The sequence below is a fragment of the Aedes albopictus genome, chromosome 1 (assembly GCF_035046485.1).
Source record: "Aedes albopictus strain Foshan chromosome 1, AalbF5, whole genome shotgun sequence".
NCBI classification, from domain to species: Eukaryota; Metazoa; Arthropoda; class Insecta; order Diptera; family Culicidae; genus Aedes; species Aedes albopictus.
The window spans coordinates 34,685,490-34,706,318 of record NC_085136.1 but is presented as its reverse complement, the minus strand read 5'-3'; the positions used below and the strand labels follow the sequence as shown (position 1 = coordinate 34,706,318).

The following is a 20,829-nucleotide window of genomic DNA, read 5'->3' as shown; positions in this document are numbered from 1 at the left end:
GGCGTACCAAAGGATCGACCACAGTGAGCTATGGAAAATCATGGACAAAAACGGCGACGATAGACGGTGTAAAAACGGCGGAAGGGTTTCGGACGATCAGTCTAATTCGTTCGAATCTCACCAGGGACTTCGACAAAGTGATGGACTGCTGCTGTTCAACATCGCCCTGGAAGGTGCTAGCGACGAGCGGATGACATGGATATCACTGCAAGAATATTTGGAACGGTGAACTGTACACCCGCCTAAATCGTGAAGTAGCAAAGATCGCACTGGTGTTGAACGTGTCAAAACCGAAGTACATGGTGGCTGGAGAAACCGCGAAGGACAGGGCAAGCCTAGACAGCAGTATTACCGTATTACGATAGACGGCGAGATCTTCGAGATGGTGGAGGACGTCGTCTTTCTCGGATCTTTGATAACGGTAGACAACAACGTTAGCCGTGAAATACGAAGGCCCATCATCAGTGGAAGTCGGGCCTACTATGGGCTCCACAAGAACCTGTGATCCAAAAAGATTCAACCTCGCATCAAATGCACCATGTACAAAACGCTGAAAATACCGGTGGTTCTCTAATGGTAGAATATTATACGGCATATTTTTTCTGGACATCCTAGGTCAACCAAACTATTCTTGAGTTTAAATCCTTATGTCTATGGCTGTAACTGTAACTTCTTTCATGATACAAAGTTGCGATTTGTAATCTATCATGTCCAGTAAGTCATCTAAAAATTCAATAGACAGTATCAGATCATTCGGGATATCCTAGATCATCCAAACTGTTCTTGAGTTTAGATCCTAAAGTCTATGGGTGTAACGGTAACTGATTTCATTATACAAAGCTGCGATTTGTAATCTATAATGTCCAGCAAGTCTTCTGAAAGGTAAATAGACAATATCAGATCAGTCGGGATATCTTAGGTCATCAAAACTGTTCTTGAATTTAGATCCTAATTCATTATGCAAAGCTACGATTTGTAATCTATCATGTCCAGTAAGTCTTCTGAAAATTCAATGGACAGTATGAGATCATTCGGGATATCCTAGATCATCCAAACTGTTCTTGAGTTTAGATCCTAAATTCTATGGGTGTAACGGTAACTGATTTCATTATACAAATCTGCGATTTGTAATCTATCATGTCCAGCAAGTCTTCTGAAAGGTAAATATACAATATCAGATCAGTCGGGATATCTTAGGTCGTCCAAACTGTTCTTGAATTTAGATCCTAAAGTCTGCGGGTGTAACGGTAACTTCTTTCATTATGCAAAGCTACAATTTGTAATCTATCATGTCCAATAAGTCTTTTGAAAATTCAATGGACAGTATGAGATCATTCGGGATATCCTAGATCATCCAAACTGTTATTGAGTTTAGATCCTAAATTCTATGGGTGTAACGGTAACTGATTTCATTATACAAATCTGCGATTTGTAATCTATCATGTCCAGCAAGTCTTCTGAAAGGTAAAAAGACAATATCAGATCAGTCGGGATATTTTAGGTCATCCAAACTGTACTTGAATTTAGATCCTAAAGTCTGCGGGTGTAACGGTAACTTCTTTCATTATGTAAAGCTGCTATTTGTAATCTATCATATTCAGTAAGTCGTCTGAAAATTCAATAGACAGTATCAGATCATTCGGGATATCCTAGGTCATCCAAAATGTTCTTGAGTTATAAATATATAGTAGACTTTAGGTTGGCCCAGTCACCGCTATTGATTATGAAACGTTACTCAGTATGTCAGATATAACTGATGTTACGAGTGTAGACCTGAAGTTCTGAACTCATGGATAGTTTGGCTGACCTGGAACATTCCCATAGTGCCTCCAAATGACATTTGAGATTTCAAGAGCTTCACGGATCTCAGCAGATCCTATGCTATTATTTATGGTGAAAACACAAAGTTTTTCTTGTAGATTTGAAGGGCTTCATTATAGAACAGTTTGGACGACCGTGAATGTCCCAAAGGTTTATAATAAAAAAGTAGACAGATTGTTCCAGTAACTGCAGTTGATTATGCAGCGTTATTCAGTATAACACATATGGATACTGTTACGAGTGTAGACCTGAAGTCCTGAACTCCAAGGAAGTTTGGCTGACCTGTAATATCCCTGTAGTGTCTCTTAATGTCATTTCAGATTCCAAAAGCTTCGCGAATCTTAGCAGGTTATGCAATACTATTATTCATGGCGAAAACACATAAAGTTATTCTTGTAGATTTGCAGGACTTCATTATAGAACAGTTTGGACGAATCAATATGTCCCCAAGGTTTATAATAAAAAAAGACTTCAGACTGGTCCAGTAACTGCGGATGGTTATATAGCGTTTCTCAGTATAACATATATGGATACTGTTACGAGTGTAGACCTGAAGTCCTGAACTTCAAGGAGTTTGGCTGACCTGGAATATATCTGTAGTGTCTCTGAATGACATTTGAAATTTCAAAAGCTTCGCGGACCCCAGTAGATTATACAATACTATTGTATATAGTGAAAACGCATGAAATTATTCTTGTAGATTTGAAGGACTTCATTATAGAACAGTTTGGTTGACCCTAGATGTCCCAAAGATTTATAATAAGCTCTTAGACTTCAGATTGCTCCAGTAACTGCGATTGATTATGTAGCGTTTCTCAGTTTAACAGATATGGATACTGTTACGAGTGTAGACCTGAAGTCCTGAACTCCAAGGTAGTTTGGTTGACCTGGAATATCCCTATGGCGTCTATAAATGACATTGTAAATGCCAAGAGCTTCACGGATCCCAGTATCTTATGCAATGCTATTAGTTGTGGCGGAAATACATAAAATTATTCTTGTAGATTTGAAGGACTTCACTACAGGACAGTTTGGAACACCTAGAACATCCCAGAATATAAAACACCTTTTGATATTCTTGATGAAGGCTAAATGGATACATATAAACGAAACCCACATCCAAGTTTAGCTTTTAGAACAACTGGTATGTCATTTATTTCGTTTTTCCAAATTTCATGGTGTTCAGGATGTTCTAGGTTACCAATGAAGTCCCAAATACAAATATCCTAATTTTTCCCTAATAGAGGACTCAATTTGCAACAACTTCTGTTTTATCGAATGGGTGAATTTATACAGCCGTTTCTATGTTGGGGTCATATATGACCCCTGCGGCTCAAAAGGGTTAAATAGGACGTTATACTATATATGTAAATGAATAAGGAGTGTTCGAGGGAATTTTAAGGGGTGTCGGGTTCGTTTCAGGAGTGTTCCCGAGGGTTCCAGTCCCAAGCAACATTTTTTAGTAAAATAGGCTAGAAGAGGTTCTTAAAACCATTATAAAACTAAAATGAAAAGGCATAAGGTTTTACGACTGTTGTCGAAACCTCTACAAGACTGATTGGTCTGAAAAATGTTACTTGTATTTCACTAGAGAAATACCAGGGGTTTCAGGGGGGTTTTGGGGCGTTCCAGCCCCATGCCCTATAAATCCGAATTGTTTTGCCGCCGCTGCCGCAACCTCGCTGGTCTGTAACACGTTTGCTATGATCGCTTTCATCGCCGGCTCCATCCCCACAGGGTCAAGAGGGTTTCAGAGGGTGTCAGGGGCCTTCCAGGGGCTTTCAGAGGTGTTCCAGAAACATTCCAGTGAATGTTAGGGCCATTCCGGTTTCTGAGGGGATGATTTCTGGAGGTTTCCGAAGCACTGGAAGCACATCACTGGAATTCTATGAGTTTTCAATGGATTTTCAGCTGTTCTCAGAGTTTTGGAGCCGTTTCAGGGGATTTTAGGGGTGTTCTAAGGGCTTTCAGGGGCGTTTTAGGGCGTCCCAAAGAGTTTCAGGTCGTGCCTGAAACGTTTCGGAAGAACTCAGAGGGGTTTCAGATAGTTTCAGGGAGTTTTTGAGATGTTCCAGGATTTTTTTCTGGCTCTACACTCCTACTGAAACTTCGCCTGCCTCTCTTCAAGTTAGTGTTCTCTATGTAATTTCACAGTTATTGCTTGAAGAGCTGTCTTTGCCTGCAATTGCTTGAAATTTTATATTGCCAAGCAGCACACTTTTCATAAAAGAGTCACGCAGCGCAGGTTTTTGGTTGCACAGAAGCTACTGTTTTGTAATTATAACCCAATTCCAGAATTACTTGAAAATGACTCATGTGCAACCAAAAACCTGCGCTGCGTGACTCTTTTGGGACATGTGTGCTACCCAAGCTGTGAGGCAAGCACAATGATTCACTATGCTCAGGATGTTGAGAAAATTTCCCTGACCGGAACGGAAATCGAACCCGCCGTCTCCGGTTAGTGATCCAAAACCTTATCCACTAGGCTAACTGGAAACCTCAAATATCACCTTATCTCGATAACTGCCGATTTCTAAGCGATCTCATTTTTGTTCAAGATTTTCTCCTTAAATGTATATCGATTTCACAGGATCAGACCTCGTTTCCTGGGTTCTGGTATTCGGGCTGGTGGCATTCGGACTAATGCTATAGTATCATCTGACGTAAATTCTGTAATAATTTCGCGAGAAATTTGTTAAAAATTTCGAAGAAGACTGGGAGGACTTGATATCCCTAAAGAAAAAAAGAGGAGGGATTCTGAGGGTTTCTGGAAGCTCTTCCAGATAACCTTTGGGGGAAATCTGGTACAGAAAATTGATGTGATGACCTGATTGCCGGGAAATAGAGTGTGCGATGATCTTTTGTATCCATTTGTTACAAACTTTTAAAACAGCTGCATAATACTTTCACCCTCATACTTTTTTCACAGTTACACTTTTAATTCAATCATCGAAACCCGCGACAATCCCGCAGTCAAAGCCAACAACCACCCGCGGACCTCCGAAGCATGGCATGGCGATTTAAGGCCTCGAAATACAAGAACGCAGCCCCGATTGTTCCCAAACCGGAGGTATGCATTCGGGACATTTGCGTGGGTTCGTACCAGACCTATGGTAACAACATTGCGGCGTCGGCCGCATTCATCGCCTTCAACTGGGAACATGTGGGCTCCAGCGTGGCCGTTCTGCCCATCGATGATTGTGGTCGGAAGAGCAAAACCATGCCACTGCTGCACGCACACACCGACACGGTGACCTATCTGGACTTTTCCCCGTTCCACGACGGTTTGCTGGCGACCGGATCGCAGGACTGCCTGGTCAAGGTGTGGCACATACCGGAGAAGGGTCTGGAGAACTCGATATCGAATCCGGAGTGTTCGTTCTCGACGAAACAGCGGAGGGTCGAGACGGTCGGGTTCCATCCTACGGCCGATTGTCTGTTGTACTCAACGGCCGTTGGATGTGTCAGTCTGTGGGACTTGACCTGCCAGCAGGAATCGTTCTGTGAGTATTGATTTTGGTATTTGAGGGAAGGAATGTTAATGTGGACTGACCGGGGTGTTTCTTTTGATTTCGCAATAGCGAACAACCAACATCCGGAAGTGATTCAGTCGCTGAGTTGGAAACAGGACGGCAAAGTCTGTGCGACCAGCTGTAAGGACAAAATGGTTCGTATCCTGGATCCGCGAGCGGAGACACCAATCTCGATGATTGCCGAGAGTCACCAAAGTATCAAGGACTCCCGAGTGGTGTGGTTGGGTGATCAGAATCGGATTCTGACCACAGGGTTTGATGCCGCTCGGTTGAGGCAGGTCATCATCAGGGATTTGAGGAACTTCTCGGTGCCGGAGAAGACGCTGGAGTTGGACTGTTCGACCGGAATCCTGATGCCGCTGTTTGACCCGGATACGAACATGCTGTTCCTAGCGGGTAAGGGCGATACCACGATATCTTACTTGGAGGTGACGGACAAGGATCCTTATCTGATCGAGGGAATACGACACTCGGGAGAGCAGACCAAGGGTGCCTGTTTGGTGCCGAAGAGAGCCCTGAGGGTGATGGAGGGCGAGGTGAACCGTATTATGCAGTTGACGTCCAACTCAGTGATACCTATCATGTACCAAGTGCCGAGAAAGGTATTAGGGTCTTCTACGCATTCGTAGACTTGTAGAAGGGAGTAATCATATTCTTCATGTTTGTAGACTTACCGAGATTTCCACAGTGACCTGTATCCCGATACCAATGGGTTCAAAACGGAGTTGACGGGGACACAATGGCTCAACGGAGTCAACATGGCCGTTCAAAAGATCAGTCTGGATCCTGCGAAGCGAGAACTCGGTGACCAGCCCATCATTGTAAGTATCCGTAGATTTAGTCAACCCAAAAACTCTACAACCCTACCTTCTTTGGTGTCACTAACCGAATGAACCGCATCAATCGCATCTCATCTGTGTATCTATATATCATTCTTTCCTGTTCTATTGCTGACCTCCCCGTTCGGTTCTACTTCTTCACACTAAAACTCAAAATTCGTGTAAACCCGACACATCTCTCAGGTTCTGAGAGGTAACCTAAACGAAGTAGTCAAGAACATTGCCAACAAGTCGAAAACGGCATGCACCACGCCCAACAGCACGGCGGCCAAAATCGACAAAGAAGCCTCGATCGTAAAGCCCACGTTCGTCCCGATCAAGGACAAGATCAAACAGATGGAACAGCAGTCACACAGCGAGAAGAGCGAGTTTGAGCAGAAGTTTAAAGAGGTGACCTCGAACAAGCACGTCGAGAATGCCAACATAGTTATCGAACCGAAGCCTTGCTACCACGAAAGCGAAAGCAACGGCAATCATGCGGAACAGTTCGGAAGTGACGACCAGGATGGCAGTATGGACGATCCGATTCAAACAGGAGAGGTAACACCTCCGAAGCCACTGCCGAGGACATCCCGCAACAACTCCGTAACCGATCCACCGGTGGGATGCGGCGATGAAGTTCCAGTTGTACCGGCACCGCGTCCGGTAGCAAGACCCAGAATGTCCACCACAGGATACAAGGTTTGACTTGGGTTGGAGTAGTGATCTCGTGTGTTTTATGAGTTCGTTTCCACAGAGTTGGTGTTGTTGGTAGATATTCTGCACGATCACTTCTTCCCTTTAGTTGAGCACGATCCCTTAGGTTTCTTTTCAGTTTTCCAAAGTAACTTTCTTTTGGTTGATTTCTTACTCTCAAGTGTTGATCATGATCATAATAAGCTTTGGTGGTATACAATACTGATGGGTATAACTTTGTATCTACAGCCCCGCCTTGGTCCGAAGCCATTCAGCAGCACGGGGTCTTCGGGAGACTTCTCCTTCGACAAGGTGTTCAACGTCCCTCAGGCTCCCGGCTCGGAAAACGGTGATTCGCAGAAGGACTCGAACGATAACACCCAGGAGAACAGTCTGGTGTCCAACGGAAGCGTAGAGGAAACTCACGAAAATGGCAACTGCAAAGAACCGGAAGCATTCGCAGAGATGACTACGGAAGAGGTCGTCATACGGCCTAAGGTCACGCCCGACGAAGACGACAAACCTCGGATCATCTCCACCGCGGAACGAAGAAAGGTAACTACGATAGCTTAAGAAATCAATAAAACCCCTAACAGAACTAATCTATAACTATTTCTCTCTAACGCGCACTAACCTCTGTAATCGTAGTCTGGAGATCGAGAAAAGGTTAATATGTGAAGTTTTGAACCCCTGACGAACATTAAACTAACCGAACTTATTTTGTAGATTTTCGAATCGAAGGTTTCCACGGAATCGGAGGATCAGTTTGATGCCTCAGTGGATGATAAGCCGAGTCAGTTTGAACGACTAAGCGGACAGCGAACGAGTATTGCCGAGCGAAGGCGAATGTACGAAAATCGATCGCAGAGTGTCCAAGAGGAAAAGCCAGCATCACCAGTTCCTCTCAGGTATACCTATAGCTATTACCCTCACAAGATCCTAGCTAAACTTCAAATTCTCCTTCGCAGACGCCGGGAGTCGCTCAAGGTTCGCGGCGAACAATCCAAAACCGACGAAGAAATCATGCCTCCGCCTTCCAGCGTGGAGTTCACGCGTAACCGCAGCGACCTGTGCAAGGAAAATCTTCCCGCGGACATCAACAAGCGCAACAACGCCAACTCGGCCAACACCACGTCCAAACGAACGTCAACGGTGTTCGGAAGGGTGTCCAAGTTCCGGCACCTGAAGGGAACTCCCGGTCACAAGTCTACGCACATTGAGAACATCCGCAACCTCAGCCGGCAGATCCCCGGCGAGTGCGACGGCTTCCAAGCGAATCCGGAACGCGTGGCCGTGCCGATCTCCGGGGCCGGTGGCAAGATTGCAATATTCGAGCTCAGCAAACCGGGACGCCTTCCGGATGGGGTGATCCCATCGCTGGTTAACGGAAACAACATTATGGACTTCCAGTGGGATCCCTTCGATAACCAGAGGCTGGCGGTGGCGTGCGATGACGGTTGCGTCAAGATTTGGGCAATCCCGGAAGGAGGCCTTACGGAACCGACTAACGAACCGGAACAAGAGTTGGTAGCCCATTCGGATAAGATCTACATCGTGAAGTACCACCCGCTGGCGAAGAACGTCTTTCTCACGGCAAGTTACGACATGACGCTGAAGATCTGGGACTTGGAAACGCTGACCGAGAAGTACTGCCTGAAGGGACACACGGACCAAATCTTCAGCACGGCCTGGAGTCCTTGCGGGACGTACGTGGCCACGGTGTCCAAGGACGGTAAACTCAGGGTGTACAACCCCAGAAAGTCAGATGTACCCATTAGGGAGGGAACTGGACCGGTGGGAACCCGCGGAGCTCGTTTGGTGTGGGCCATCGAAGGGGAATACATCGTTGTGACAGGATTTGACAAGTAAGGTTGAAGTACAAGTACCGTTTCGCAAATTTCTCCACAAGTTCGTTCTACTCCACAGAGTTTCCGAACGACAAATCTACGTCTACAGAGCGACGGATCTGAGCGCCCCGCTCGGAATGGTAGGTCTGGACGTATCGCCCGCCATTCTGATACCGTTCTACGACGAGGACAGTTCGACCATCTTCGCCACCGGCAAGGGCGATTCCACGATCTACTGTTTCGAAATCACCGAAGAGTCTCCGTTCATCTGCCCCCTGTCGCACCACCGGTGCTCATCGCTAACCCAAGGATTGAGTTTCCTGCCCAAGAACCAGTGCGACGTCGCATCGGTAGAATTTGCCAAAGCACAAAGACTTACCAACGGAACGGTGGAACCGTTGAGTTTCACCGTGCCGCGCATCAAGAGCGAACTGTTCCAGGACGACCTGTTCCCTCCGACCAAGGTCCTGTGGGAACCGACCCTGGTGGCGGCGGAGTGGTTTGCGGGTCGTGATAAGCCCGCCCAACGGATCAGTCTACAACCGGAGGGAATGGATTCGTGTAAGTTGATGTGGATTGTGTGAACATAACGTATCGTTCTTATGGACTTTTTACATTTACAGTGTCCTCCATTCAACCGACGGTGACGACACCGACGCCGGCCAAGAAGAGTGATAATATCAACCAAATAATCGGTCAGCAGACGCAGTTCAACAAGGCCTGGAGTGCGGACTTGGTACGATCCAAGCAAGACGAGGTAAGTGACTAGCACGGATTTCAGAATCAGACCGCAGATCTACTTGAACTTGCCGGATTTTCATCTATTCAAGTCAGGAGATTTTGGACGTGGGGTTGCTTGGGTATTGGAACTGAGAGAAAATTAAAGCTCTCTAGGACAGACTATGAAACATCTAGGACTTCTTGAGATAGATAAGTTTATGAGATCTGATTTCATTATTATTATTATTACTAATATATAGTTTTGGCGCTTCTCAGCAAAAAAATGCTAGATTTTCACCCACCCAGAGAAATCGGAATGCCAAAGGCATTTGACTATGTGCATTTCATTACGCGGCTTTGCCTATATACTAATAAGTCTGCTTCGAATGTACTGTCAGTTGTGATGATTCAGGAACCGCTTAACTATTACTATAGGTTCCAAAAATCTCCGCTTTTATGCTGTTCGGGTCTACTTTAATTCCAGCTTGTCTAGGGACCTTAGGAGATATTTAGAGACAGCTCCGGAGAGCAATCGGCTCTATGCAGACGTCCTCCAAGTGCCACATCTGCTTCAACTCCTCCGTTAGGTCGTGTTACTTGGTTATCTTGCCAGAGAACGTTGATTGGACATTATGGTCTAGCCCTAGCGGTACAGCAATGTCGATGAGGGTTACCGATTTTCATAAAATTTTGTACGCATGTAGGCACCAGTGCTATCTGTGTACGAGTAATCAAGTCAGTTGGTTCAAAATTGACTGAGTTATAGCAAAAACCAGACCCGTGCAAAAAAACTGGGTTTGTACACCCTGTCTGTCGACTAAATTGTGCTTTAAAGCAGAGATGCATTTGAACGCGTTCTGTTTATGTTCTGTTCAAGAGCTGTGCTCACGTGAGCCGTGTTCATGTTCAAACATTTTAGGTGCCTGATCACAGTGCTCTTCGTAGCTAGTAGCAACTGATAGCAACAAATTGACGTGACAAATATTTGGCCAAGCAAGCCCAACAAATGACCAACACACGTGTATTCTGGATAATGCATGAAAAGAACGCATAAAGTGTTACTTATTTTGTTGGATCGCGATTTAACAGCAGCTTTCTTGAAGTGCAATAAGATTTATAATTTACTATAACCAATGTAGACTAGACATATTATGTAGATATGTACTAGTGGGAGCATTCACAGAATATGTCACGCGCATGTTTAGAATTTCATAAGAAATGACGCTTCGTTCACCCTTTTCGTGGACTAAGTGGAGCACTGTGAATTAGTAAGAAAATAGAAGTAGATGGTGAGTTTTTGTGTAACGTACTTCATGAATGATCCAGAATACACCACAAACCTTTCTTTATATGAAGACACACTTACAATAACAATAAAAATGCAAGCTGACATGAACTGTCAAATAAATATGTTGAAAATATAAATAAATCCCATATAAGAGTAACATAAATGGATGAACGTTTCTATACAAAAACCATCTTACAGTCTCTTACAGTTTGATGATTTTTGCTTTCTAAGAGAGACAATTACTTGTACTTTCACATGCGTAGAAGGAAATTTGCATATAATTGCCTATAGCTAAGTTATATATGCATGAAATATGGCCCAAAAACTATAAAACCCGCAATAACTATTTTAATTTTGGAATTAGCGGGAGGTTATGTTCAGCAAAGTTGTGTGTATTACAATTATCTATAACTTTGTAGAACATGAGAAAAATGTAGAATCAATTTTTAGAAAATTATTGCGCAAAAACCTTTTTCAAGGGGCTGATGATAGAAAACGTAACGTATCTTAAAAAGTAACGGAGTTACAAACTTGGTGTCTTCGGCAAAGTTGCTCCAAACAACATTTTCTACAACTTTTGTAAAGACACCAATCACGTATCTTGAAAAATTCAAAAAATAAATTTTCCATCTAACTTTTAGGGGGATTGATCACTTTTCACAGAAGTTCAAAAGAAGCTCCTCATTATAGTGAAAAACTTTCTCGAAGACACCATGACGCTAAACTTCATAGTAAACAAGTTATTAATTAAGCGCGCTAAAATGACGAAATCAGCCACTGTGCATTGGTTTCAAAGAAGCAAATAACCAAAAAAACATTGGAGAATATGATGCTGTTTTGAAAAATCCAACTTATTACGTATATTAGGGAGTTCCAGAACAAAATCTATCAAAAAATCAACTCTTTAAGGTTTTTCTTATCAGAAATGTGATAATTACACATTTTTCTCACAATTTTATTGGCATACGTTGTTCGGAGAACTTGTAGCAAACAAGTATAGCTTTCAATTTCTGCCGAAAGAATTAAGTTTTGACAAGTTTTAGTGTAGTTATGATTTTTTGAAGTTTAAAAATAGTCGAAAAACACATAATTGATTTGATGCACCTCTTAATTTCAATGGATTTGGCTGAAATTTTGACCAGTTACTTCTTTTACGATGCCAATCAAAATATGGTGGTGAACTTGAGAATCAGAGAACATTTTTGAAAAGGTGGACAGGCCTACTGTACACAGTAACTCCGACGGTAATTTGTAGGGACCTGCCCCACAAGCTTATCATGCGCCTTTTTCTAATCGATGTACGCCATACTCAGGTAGGTTCCTCTGTTTATCGGTGGCATGGCCCACAATAGTTGATATGTGATGACTTAAACTTTACATACAGGCATGTGTGTTTTTGAGACAATATTTTTAGTTCTTTGGTCATCATTTTGTTAGTTTTGCATAGATCTTCTATTCTCCACGCTATTGCAAACGACAGCACAGTACAGACTCGAAAGGCACGTTATTGGATCAACTGTGTTTGGGACCTTGTCAAAAGATAACTGATACCCTTGCTAATAAATTTTGATAGCTATGTGGGTATTTTCTTGGGCACTAACACCACGTTAAAGCATCACAATATCCGCCCGACAATTTCTGGTATACCGGATAGCCTCACGTACACTGTGGTGCATAATTGATCGGACAAACGTCGATTTTCATACAAAATGGCCAAGTTTGGGATGCTGTAACTTCAGTTTGCGTTGATGGATTGAGCTCAATTTTTGACACGAAACTACTGATATGCTGAATTTTACGTATACAAAGTACAAAATGGTTTCGTTCACAGGTTTGGGTGTGGTAAGGCGTTTAAAATGTGCAAAAGTGATCGGACAGCGGCACGCGTGTAAATCAAAAGGGGTACTGCTGTCCGATCATCACTTGTGTCCGATTTTGTATGAAAATCGGCGTTTGTCCGATCAATTATGCACCACAGTGTATATCCTGAACGGTTATCATAAACGCGGTAGTCTCCAACTCTATTACATTGTTGCCCAATTTTCAGAAGGCCTTCTTTATAATCCGGCTTATTGTTTCGCATGCGGTTGTATAACTTTTTTTTTGTTTACGATGAACATGCGGCTCCCTTCATTCCGCTTTGAGCATTCTCCATTAACGCCGCGATCGGGTTACAAGAGCATTCAACCGCTGTACATGGGTGTCAGGATTTCAGGAATGTTCTGTAAGCTCTCCGAGTTCTACAGATTTCATAACTTCAGCAACAACAGGACGAACCAAACTCACTGATCGATTTCTCGTGCTTGTACTGTATTAATCGACCAACCTTGGTTGGAGATCCGGTTATTCAACCCTTGCAGGCGCGTCCGCAAATCCAACGTTTCGATGACAACCACCACAGATATATAAATCCGCAAGGCCTCCAAGTACAGTGCAAAATATTCTGGTTAAGGCCTTAATGCACTTGCTAGCCGGTATATATTCCATAACTTTGGTATTCGATGCCGGGGTTTTGCCGTGGAATTGAGTGACTGTTATTTCCACTTGGAGCGCTCTCTCGTTTTTGCTGTCGTTATAGATCTGCTATTGGTTCTGGAGCAGTGGTGCAGTAGAATCACATCTGCCAGTTGCGATCGATGCATTCAGCTCAACAAAACTCCTTCTCGACATATCCTCCTATCTTGTCCTCTATTCTTCCAATTCACTCAGCTCTTACAGCTTGATATGCCCCACTCGTATAGTAGTGAGCAGAGCATATTATGAGTTATAATTGTTCGCTGTCATGTATTCCAGTAAAGTTGCTTTTGCTTCACAAGAACTTGGCCTGCCTCTCTTCAACTTAGTGTTCTCAGAGCACTTCCACAGTTATTAATTGAAGAGCTTTCTTTGCCTGCCATTGCATGAATTTGTACATTGTGTGGCAAGTACAATGATACACCATGCCCAGGGAGTCAAGAAAATTTTCCCGACCGGATTGGGAATCGACCCCGCGATCCATAGCCTTAACCACTAGGCTAACTGAAGACCCCATGTCCTGCATCCCTGATAGTTTAATAGTTTATTTTCAAAGTTACGGGATCCAATTATAATATCGTTAAGGGCAAGAAAACAACCAAAGAGTTTTTAACTAAAGGATGAATAAAAAGTTTAATCATAAAACTAGGACCTACTCAATTAACCCTCTAATACCCAAATTTTTGATTTTGATGTAAATAACATTTTTCGTCATCTAAAATCGATTTAACCCTCTAATACCCAATACCGCCTTTAGACGGGGTATAGTTTGAGCATTTTTGTAATTTTTGTTTCGTGGAAAATCATTTTTTTTATATTTTTGGCTGATATTTAGGACTGTTTTGTATATCTCAAAATGGTTTTTGGTGTATTTTAAAGCGTATTTACATTTTTTAAAAATCATTGAAAAATTGATGTTTTAGTCACCTTCTAGTAGTCATTGTTTATTTTGCATTTAATCACTGCAATTAACATATTTTGAATTTTTCCCAAATCATTCTATCCTAGTTTTATAGTTTAAGGGAATCGAATACACTCTAAAATTATTTCCCTTAAAATTACACGGAAAATAAAATTTTCTATGAAAAAAATTTAAAATAAAAATATTTCAACAACAATCATAGTATCTCAAAATGTTTTCATCTCAAAAAATCCGTACCCCAAATAGGCTTCCAGGAAAAATATAAAACTTTGGGGATGTTCAAAAATAAAAATTAGAAAAATCAAAAACTAAAATTCACGAAATCGAGAATTAAAAAGAATCATCTTCCAAAACATGTTTAAATCGATTTTAGATGACGAAAAATGATATTTAGATCAAAATCAAAAATTTGGGTATTAGAGGGTTAAGCATGTTTTGGAAGGTGATTCTTTTTAATTCTCGATTTCGTGAATTTCAGTTTTTGATTTTTCTTATTTTTATTTTTGAACATTCCCACACTTTTATATTTTTCGTGGAAGCCAATTTGGGGAACGGATTTTTTGAGATGTAAACATTTTGAGATTTTATGATTATTGTTGAAATATTATTATTTAAAATTTTTTTCACAGAAAATTTTATTTCCCGTGTAATTTTAAGGAAAACAATTTTAGAGTGTATTCGATTCCCTTAAACTTTTAAACAAGGATAGAATGATTTGGGAAAAATTTAAAATATATTAATTGTAGCGATTTAATACAAAATAAACCAGTGACGAAAATTGTCAAATTACGGTCGTCTGCACCTGAGACGAGACTCGCGAAGAGGAAAAAAAGTAACGTCAAGTGCAGCCCAACTGAGCTGTCAGTTGTAGCCCGTTTGATTACGTTACCTAAAACGAGTAAAGTATTGCTATCCGAGAAAAATTCTGAAGCCAAAATTCACTCCGAGCAGCATTTTCTTCTCCTGTACTGTCAAAAATAACTTGAAAACAAAATATTCCAATGATTACTTTGCTTGGCGATTGTTGGCGATGCAAAATTTCACCTCAACATGATTTTGTGCGTAAATGGGATTCAGTCACACTGCATGTGAGGTGATGCGGTCACGTACGTGTTTGAACCACCAGCCCAAAACATAATGTCAACACAGATAGGAAGAAGAAAAAAATAACAAAGTGGAGAAAAAGAAGACCATCTTCGCGAGTCTCGTCTCAGGTCTGCACCGACGCCCCAGGATATAATTAAAGACGGGTATAAAGATAGTATGGTCGTGTGCGTGGCCGACGGCTGGTGAATTTTGCCGTTTTTCGGTGAATTTTCTGAGCTTCTTATTCTTTTTCTGTTCTTTTGGTTCACGATTGGAATTTGTTATGGAAACTTTTTGCACCATAAAACAGAAAATTTCTTCAAATGTGCAAATAAATTAGGAAATTGTAAGGCAATTACTAGCAAGCATCCCTCTGATGCGATTTGGTAGCAAATATCGATGGTTTTTGCTACTTTTCTGTGATGTTTCGACACTTTCAGAAAACTCACAAACAGCTGGTCGGGTTTGCCATAAGAAATTTCGGCTCAACTTCGGGTCTCTTCGGGTAAATTTTTTTCGTTGCTAACGAAAAAGTTCTCACGCATACGGGAACGTTCGTGTACAATTTCCCCCCCTGCCGACGCCCAGCGGCGCCAGCGTCGCTGATTTGTTTTTGTTTTGATAATCGTCTTGACAACCCGAGCGGCATTCTCAGAAATGTATGCTTTCGAAATTCTTTTGACCGCTGTCTGCTGAACTTCAACAACCTACTGATACTCAAAGTCAGTATTTTCAATTTCAACTGATTCGTTTTAAATAAGCAAGATGCAGAAGCAAGAAATGTATTTGTTGTGCATCACTCACCAAAAGTAACTATAATGCATTGAATTAAGGTAACATATCGGTATTTGCATACCTAAAACCAGAATAAATCAATTCCAAAATGAAATATTCATATTCGAATTCATCGAGCTGAAGTCTCGTCTCTTCTTTGTCATGTTCGTTCTCGGCCTCGTGTTTATGGGTAATTGTGTTTGTTTATTTGTGTTCGTTTTCGCACAAATTGAACATCATTGTACTGATTTTTTTCGACACTGAAATAAACAATGACTTCTGAAATGTGACTAAAACATCAATTTTTCAAAGATTTTTCAAAAATGCAAATACGCTTTAAAATACACCATAAACCATTTTGAGATATACAGAACAGTCCTAAATATCAGCCAAAAATATAAAAAAAAATGATTTTCCACGAAACAAAAATTACCAAAATGCTCTAACTATACCCCGTCTAAAGGCGGGATTGGGTATTAGAGGGTTAACTGATATCTTAAAAATTGTGCATTTAGCTAATAAGCATCTTAGAGAGAGATCTTTTGAAGACGTTTAAGATGGGCTTCATTTTAGTCTCCAGGGGAAGGCTGTTCCATAAGCTGACACCATAAACTAGTGCACTCCTTTCCAGTTGAGTTGCGTGTGGTGGAACGATGAGAGATCTGCTACATTGCATCTGGTCCTGTTGTTGGTGTATGTTGGATGTAGTCTGGATGGTCCAGAAGATATCCCTTACGCATATAGCAGCAGAACGTAACGATAGTTGTCATGCAAGCATCGACCAAATACGCAGTTTCTTACGGCCGCCATGGTTTCTCGTGATCACAGATGCTGTACGAAACGGATTGTAGATTTAAAACAGCGGTGAAGGCGATCTTACAAGGATGTACTTAGTCCCGGGACATAGATAACATCACAGTAAGTAAATTAGGCCCTATTAAGGGCTTGCACTAGCTTACGGCGTGTTTCAGCAGTCAAACTGCTATAATATGGAAGTAAACATGTAGAATGCAGATATAAAACTGGAATACTGCTTATTCAAATGCTTATAGTTTATCTGAGTATACTTACAGCACAGACAAACAGACGTAACACTTCGAACATTTTTCGATTCAAAATATAGTCACGGGTACGCGATCGCCCAATGCTAAAAAGGCTGAGTTTGACCAACTATGTACTAGGTGGCGGTAGTGAGCAAACGTCAAACTCGAACAAAACCGATACGAGCGCCATGAGTGGCCCGTCGTCCAATTATGAAATTTTGGCCGTTAAATCAGTGTACGATGAGAATGATCAGAGTGTTACGTCTGTTTGTCTGTGCTTACAGGCTAGGGTATGTGTTCCATCAGTAATCTCACGCTCCCATATTCATCCAATTCGAAAACAAGCGATTACGGCACCGATTCGATCTTTTTGTTTTCATTGGTGCTCATTGCTAACAAAAAATACAAAAATAAGAAACAAAACAAATAGCGTTTCAATCCTTTGCTTTTCGTAGGATTAAAATGGAAGCCACATGCTTAATAAAGGAATCGTAATTTGCTCTTCCGCCAAAAGGTCCTGTTTCTTTTTGACCAGCGCCACCTATAGAGTACTTGCAAATATACTATATTAACAATATAGGTCACTCTTACGGATTTTTGGCGACACTTTTTTAGTGAATGTGGCACCACCAAGCGTCAGAAGAGGTACTACTACACACTAAATGCATGCGCTATCCGAATGACGTTTATTCTGTCGAACTGTCTTTGCATGGTGGGGATGCCCATTTCTTCTGAAATAATCGATTAAACATTAATCGATTTTTTTCAACTACTCAAATTAGAACAAATTTAATTCTCTCTTCTTGAACAATTTCGTATATTATCGTCGCAGCACCAAATCGAAGTCGCGACTCGCGCGATATGCGAAGTTGCAGATGAGAAGTAAATTTGAACCGATAAACGTTCATAACAGAGACTACACCGTGTCCAATAAGTTCTCATACAAAATCAAATTGAAATTATTTCACATCTGTAATTAGAATTTTCAAAGTAAATTAATTTATTGAAAGGCCAACTAACACCAATAAACACAGCATATGTTTTGGAAATAATTGGCCTTTATCCTTCTCTGCTGATCGCTTATGTGTCGTAAGTGCATTTCAGCTGGCACGCACGCCATTTCATTGGAATTTTGTCTCATTTTAACGAATAATGGTTTTAAGTTGATACAAATTAGGTTCCTGTCCTCACCATTGCTAGTAGCAACTATGATCAGAAGAGAAAAAATATGAGACTCTGTATTGGTGCAGTACGAAGCCGTTTTATGTTGTACAAAATAAAAAGTAAATTAAACAAAAATGTCAAATTTACCTGTTTTAATGAGATTTGTTGTGTTAAGGAAGCATGGCTGCATATTATCTTGTTGATTCGCATTATTCTCACTCCTAAACAGGCTTGGAAAGCGTCAATTTCAACACGATTCGTCACGTGATTTTTACAGAAATGCCTCTCTCAATGTCATTGAATCGGGAGACGATGACCAAAAGAGTCTAACAATATTCGCTCATTTGTTGGTCATGACGGAGCGTAACAAGGTTGTTAACAGGGCAATTACCAGCACATAGATGGATTTTGTTATTGTTTAAATCCTTCAAATCATAAATACATGCCTCCTCTATCTATTAAATTCAACTACTAGCCTAAATTTGCTTGGACCACGCGAAAATTTTAATTTCAAAACAATATGGAAGTTTTTGTCATGACGCTTGATTATTGCGAAATGACATGACGAAGAGCGCGAGTGCTCGTTTCACTTTGTGACGATGAAAAGGCCTACTTGTTCATCGTCATGGGATGGTCACGACCAATAACAGGACTGCTCCTAAAACATGCTTGTGTCCCTATTGTGGTAAATTTTGTCCAAATTTTACGTTTAATGATGTTTATCCTTAATATAACAGTCATTTTCAAGGAAATCAGCCCAAGTTGAGCTTACTTGCAAATTTCTTACCATATCATCACTAAAATTGTATTGTTTTAGCCTTTGTGTATCCATTTGGTGCAATACTTGGTATAAAAAGACAAAATTTGACGTTATGTACACTCAGGAAAATTGCCTCATACTTAATGGCAAATATCCATGTGCCAAACCACATCCAAAGTATATGCAACCAATACCCGATTACGTAGGCAAATTAGCACATGAATAGTATGTATGGTGCCTCATCAAAAGTATGAATCGCACTAATGGAAAACATTTGTTTACCCCCATTGCAAAAATCCATGTCCCGGACACATAGAAGGAATGAAGATTTTTTTCCCAGTGTAGTCTATTTAGCAACCGTAGAGTAAAAAAACTTTTCGAACATTTTTTGCGTGCCGGAGAAAACGAATTTTAGAAAATGGAAGTGTACTGCTAGACTTCTAAAACAAATAGAAAATAACGTTATTCTTTACCGTATGCTTTATTGAATCAGTATTATGTGGCCCTTCAATACATGCATTTATTTTGAAAATATGAATAACAGATGTGAAATAAAATTATATTCTCTAAATTTGTATTTTGTATGAGAACTTATTGGACACGATGTAAAACACAGACGACTTTCCGTTAGCGAGCTATGAACGGTATTTTCTCCGGAAATTACACAGGAATTTCCTTGTGGGATCCCTTTAAGAATTGCACCCTGGATTTTTTTTCTCCAAGATTCCAGAAGCTCTTGGGGGTTCCTCCTAGAAATTATTCTGGAATTATTTTAGGAACTCCTTTCGGGATTGCTTAGCAGAAGCGTTCCAGCGTTCCTCCTCTATCCTCCAACATTTTTTTTTTATCTGGGATTACATATCTCCATGAATAAAACGCAGTCAGTGGAATACTAGATTTGTAGTAATAAGCTGAATTTTTGTATAACGAGAAAGTAGGTAAATTCTCCGTTATTGCAATAAAATGGTAACTGCAATAATCACGGGGGTGCTACGGTGATCTGATTTTGTTGCCGCTTATCTTGCTCAACCAGAGCACACTAATACCAACATTCAACCAATACAGCAGCTGGAGAAAGTAAGGAAAAACGCACTTTGGCGAAGAAAGTTTGCAAAAAGAGGCATTGTGTGACTTTTCACAAACAATTATCACTCTCTGTAGGAACTTTACCTAAGCATCGACACTCTGAAATTGAAAATTATCAAATAATGCAGCTTTTTCATGATCAACACTTTTATCAGATCTGATGTGATGTGAGCGTTTTGCACCGATATCCCTCGTAAAAAGGTAAACATTCAATTTTCACGACTGTGTTGGTGAATATTTTAGCTGGAGCATAAATTTATGCTCCACGTAAGGAGGCACAATCCAACCTGTCAAACTCCATAGTGAAAAAATAGGTTGCCGTCTCCTTGGCAATAATGGTAACAAAAAAGGAAGGGTTTTATGACTGCTTGTGTGATTTGATGCTGTTTGAGCAAAACTTTGTGTAACTGTTTTGTTGTATTCTCATTTATTGCAACTTCAACAACATAGTTCCCCAAAGTTTTGCTGAAGCAGCATCAAACTAGAATCATAATACCCATGAGTTTGCACCGTTTCAATGCAGAAACGGAGAGTTTAGCATCTCACCATACAACAAACCAACTCATTACTACAAACAAGGATGGGATCATTCATTTGCAATCATCTACATTCACTTAGTGTTAACTCGCTTCAGAAACATCGCAGCAAAAATCAATGTACATATCCACAGCTCGCTCACGACTTTGGTATGCGTGTGCGATCCCAATGTTATTCGGCAAACTTTCAGATAAAACTACAAGCACAGACAAACAGACGT

The 20,829-nt window shown here is 41.0% G+C and overlaps 2 protein-coding genes across 5 annotated transcripts in view; one reads left to right on the top strand and one right to left on the bottom strand.

The window, feature by feature from the left end:
• Positions 1-20,829, top strand: part of LOC115256839 (coronin-7) — an 88,018-nt gene that overhangs the window by 37,436 nt on the left and 29,753 nt on the right. Inside the window, exons 2-11 of one of the 4 annotated variants that reach the window (XM_029855856.2) lie at positions 4,751-5,324; positions 5,403-5,956; positions 6,023-6,175; positions 6,377-6,874; positions 7,118-7,423; positions 7,517-7,534; positions 7,595-7,776; positions 7,837-8,733; positions 8,795-9,276; positions 9,339-9,472. In XM_029855856.2, coding sequence (XP_029711716.1) covers positions 4,829-5,324; positions 5,403-5,956; positions 6,023-6,175; positions 6,377-6,874; positions 7,118-7,423; positions 7,517-7,534; positions 7,595-7,776; positions 7,837-8,733; positions 8,795-9,276; positions 9,339-9,472 — 3,720 coding nt within the window. In that variant the 5' untranslated portion in view covers positions 4,751-4,828. The remainder of the gene's footprint in view (positions 1-4,750; positions 5,325-5,402; positions 5,957-6,022; positions 6,176-6,376; positions 6,875-7,117; positions 7,424-7,516; positions 7,535-7,594; positions 7,777-7,836; positions 8,734-8,794; positions 9,277-9,338; positions 9,473-20,829) is intronic. The other 3 variants (XM_029855857.2, XM_029855858.2, XM_029855859.2) reach the window with 3 other exon arrangements.
• LOC115253714 (uncharacterized) overlaps positions 1-20,829 on the bottom strand; it is a 74,836-nt gene that overhangs the window by 37,184 nt on the left and 16,823 nt on the right. The window lies entirely within an intron of this gene.